The sequence below is a fragment of the Charadrius vociferus genome, unplaced genomic scaffold (genome assembly GCF_000708025.1).
Source record: "Charadrius vociferus isolate BGI_N301 unplaced genomic scaffold, ASM70802v2 scaffold111, whole genome shotgun sequence".
Classification (NCBI taxonomy): Eukaryota; Metazoa; Chordata; class Aves; order Charadriiformes; family Charadriidae; genus Charadrius; species Charadrius vociferus.
Window position 1 is genome coordinate 4,358,688 of NW_009647046.1, and position 3,883 is coordinate 4,362,570.

The window sequence follows — 3,883 nt, forward strand, 5'->3', positions numbered from 1 at the left end:
CCGCCCCCTGCTGATGCGGGCCCCGCTGTCCCACAGGCTCCCCGCTGCCCTCGGAGGACTGGCTCATCAGCCAGATGTCGATCCAGCGGTCGCTGTCGGTGGGGGAGGACTGGTCGCAGGACGTGCAGAGCGACCCCCTGACCCAGCTGCGCTACTCCTACCGGGTGGTCTGCAGCGAGAACTACTATGGCGAGAGCTGCTCCCGACTCTGCAAGCGCCGCGACGACCGCTTCGGACATTACGTCTGCGAGGCGGACGGTAGCCTGGCCTGCCTGCCGGGCTGGACCGGCGAGTACTGCACCGAGCGTAAGTGGCCCTGTAAAGCTCACAGAAGCCTCAGCGTGTTAAGGAGCATCACCCGCTTTGGCATCCCTCAGTCTGTGCTGGCGGGGCATTGGTGTGGGATGGGGATGATGCCCAAGAGGCCTTCGAGAAAACGCAACTCCCCCCAAGGCATCAGGGAGCTTATTTGATGAAGGGACCCAAAAGCGCATCCCCTTGCCCAATTCCTCCAGAGCGCCTGACCCTGGTTGTCGCTGTCTTTGCGGTCAGTCCTTAAAATAGGGTGGCTGCAACAAGGCTGTAACAAAGCACTGCGTGTGGTTACCCAGTAGACGCTTGGGGCCATGTTTTCATGCTGACCTTTCCACTCCCTGCCTGGAGAGAGAAAGCTCCACGCTGAGGACTTTGCCCCCCCTTGGCTGCAACTACCAACGCTGTGCTTCACCTCCGTGAGCGGTAGCAGCAAAGAAAGAGCGAGCAGAGAAAGGATCCTGGCTGGTATCCCTGAATCGGCGATATCTGTTCCAAGATAAAATGCTAGCAGCTTGCCCACACAAATGCTTCCACCGTTCCTGCTGCCAGAGGAGATGAGACAGGTGTTGCAGTGTAGTAGTGGGAATCTTTGCCGTGACCTCAGGGTCCTGTTGGGTTTTTTTTCAGTCTTTCGTTAGTGCAAGTCAAAGCCGCCTCCTCTTGCTCCTTTTCTAGCAAAGAGTTGCAAGAGTTCATATTTGTTGTATAAACAGAAAAACTAAAGGACAACTTTTCAAATGTTGGCTCTCCTTGTTCACTTCCTCCTGCTCCAGAACTCCCCGTACTGAGAACTTTTAAAACAAAGCTTTGAAAGTGCAAAACTGGTTTTTAAAGTGGTTGTTTTTTTTTTTTTTAAAAAAAAGATGGCATTTCCCCTTTTAAAAGTGTATTCTGTAGTGCCATGTGTATTTACTTAAATATTTCTGCTTTTTTATGTTCTCTTTACAGCCATCTGTCTGTCTGGATGTACTGAACAGAATGGATATTGCAACAAGCCCGGAGAGTGCATGTGAGTAGATGGCAATTGCAATCTGAACTTCAGTTAAAATGTCACCTTGTAATAGAAACTTAAACTCTTTTCCATGTCATTAATGTTTTAATTTGACTTTTCTTTTAGCTGTCGTCCCGGTTGGCAAGGCCGCTACTGTGATGAATGCATCCCCCATATAGGCTGCCGCCACGGGACTTGTAAAACACAATGGCAGTGCATATGTGATGAAGGATGGGGTGGCCTCTTCTGTGATCAAGGTTAGTTCTGAAGGTTGTGCTTACGGCTCTAGGCTGGATACTCCTCAGTACTGGATGAAGGAATCTGACCCATTGGATCTAGAATTAAACTTACGCAAGGCAGCGGTTCATAGGCATCAGTTTGTACTGCCGCTGTCTTAGGTACCACTTCTTGTATTTGTAGCAATTTTGTTTGAAAACAAGCAAACCTTTTTGGTAGCTGCAGCTTTCCTCTCGCAGAAAAGGTTTCTCTTTTGGGGAAAAAAACCCCAACAACCTGGATGAGTGTTGAACAGGCAAGTTTTCTGCCTGCTCAAGCCAAGTTTAACTTATTCCCTGTACAACTATAACAATTTACTAAATGCTTTCCAGCAGCAGTAAACACCATCATTTGGGCCTTCCTTATTTTGCATACAAGGAAGTTAACTCATGTGATAAGTCTGGAGCATGAGAGAAAAATCATGTAAGCAAGAATGAAAAGTACAGGTTCCATTTTAAGGTACACCGGACCACTTCCACCTATTCAACCCATTGAATCACTGAACCGTAGCCAGCTGAGCAGTCATGTCCTCAAGGCCATATATGCATTGCTGGCACAGAGATCATTAAGTCCTCAAAGCAAGCTAAGTCTTTTCAAGACAGTTATAGGATTAAGATGGCGAAGTCCGAATTAAGCAGGAAAAGTAAAGTCGCACATTTATTTCTGCTTGTAGTTATCTATTAACCAGTTGTATTCCAATTACTCTCTGGTATTTATAGAGACAATAAAGATTTTCTACTTATGTCCTCTGAACTTGCGTGCTTAACCTCTGTCTCAAATTTAAAGGGGAAAAAAAATGGACCGTCAAGCTTGGCAGAGCATTTAGACAGTTTAAACTACTAACGTTCATAACAAGAGAGCATGGTAAACAATCAATAAAAGATTTCTAGTGTTTGTTTAAATCTCCAAGCCAAAACATCTTTATTTCCTCCCTGCCTCCCCAGATTGTGCCTCAGAGCACACCTTTTAAAGATGGGACTCACTGTTTTAGTACATGACATGTTGTGCACAACCCGTGGCGTGTCTTGCGGAGAACATGCTTATGAAGGACGTTTTGCAACTTGGCATCTAAATCCCATTGCAGCTAACGGGTTTACGTGCACAAAAAAGGGAGGGTATACCAAAGCGCTAAGAAAGTTAAATTTATGCCAGGTGTCTCAAAATTCAGAGTTCATGTATTACAGTGATAGACGCAGAGAAATATCTGAAATCAATGATAATCTGAAACATATGATTATTGCTGATAATAACCTGGATAATAATCTCCGTATTCCTATTGATAGCAAAATGAAATACTTCATTGGAAATTCAAATTGTTGACTAAAGCGTTGTTGTATGAATGCCTTTTCCCAGCTGTCAAAGATGTTTACTCTAACTCCTGGTATCTTTGCAGATCTGAACTACTGCACTCACCACAGACCATGCAAAAATGGAGCAACTTGCATGAACACCGGTCAGGGCAGCTACACGTGTTCTTGCAAACCTGGTTTTACTGGTGTTGACTGTGAACATGAGATCAGCGAGTGTGACAGCAATCCCTGTCGGAATGGCGGTAGTTGCACGGTAAGGGCATTTTAAATGTAAAGTCTTTGTGTGAAGCAAGCCCCAGTATACCTTTTCAGAAATGGTTCTGTAACAACGTAATGGGAATTCGATAGTACACAGGTTCATTACCGACACTCACAACTATCATACTGAACCCTTCCCGAGAGGTGTCAGGGGAGGAAGTCTGTTACGGGAGGAGATGTATCATCTAGATTAGAACTAGTCAACTGATCCTTAGGTTTCTGTGGCAGCCATTATGAGAGCTTGGCAAGATCCAAGGTTGGTGAGGGAGCAGATCTGGAAAAAATAAGCTTCTCAAACCAAGGTTCATACAGAAATGCACTAAGTCTGTATTTTCAGAGCAAATGAAAGAAAACTTCTGCTTTCTGCTATGGCAGCGTAGTGACAGACAATACGAGGGCAATCAGCTGAAACCCTTTCTGTGAAATGGGCTTTTGCATTTTTATTTTCCTGCAGTCTAGTGTTTCAGTGGGTTTTCAGAACCCGGTCAATGACTGCTTCTACTTGTTGATAAAGACTGATCGATTATACATATCAAACATAATCTGATGCATTTTTAGATTAAAGCTAATGGCACAAGACCCTAGCTGCCTTCTCCCGAGGCTTTGGACATACAGTACTTGGAAAGAAGAAACAGTTTTGTTGTGATCTAAGTGGTGGGACTTATCTATAGCAAAGCAACGTAAGCCCCTGTAAAGAAAAAAAGGGCTCTCATACCAAGGATCAACAGCCTGA

The 3,883-nt window shown here is 45.0% G+C and overlaps 1 protein-coding gene across 1 annotated transcript in view; it reads left to right on the plus strand.

The window, feature by feature from the left end:
* The window catches only part of DLL4 (delta-like 4 (Drosophila)), a 9,876-nt gene that overhangs the window by 1,640 nt on the left and 4,353 nt on the right, over window positions 1–3,883 (plus strand). The window contains exons 3-6 of the mRNA XM_009895682.1: window positions 22–306; window positions 1,264–1,324; window positions 1,433–1,563; window positions 2,976–3,145. Coding sequence (XP_009893984.1) covers window positions 22–306; window positions 1,264–1,324; window positions 1,433–1,563; window positions 2,976–3,145 — 647 coding nt within the window. The remainder of the gene's footprint in view (window positions 1–21; window positions 307–1,263; window positions 1,325–1,432; window positions 1,564–2,975; window positions 3,146–3,883) is intronic.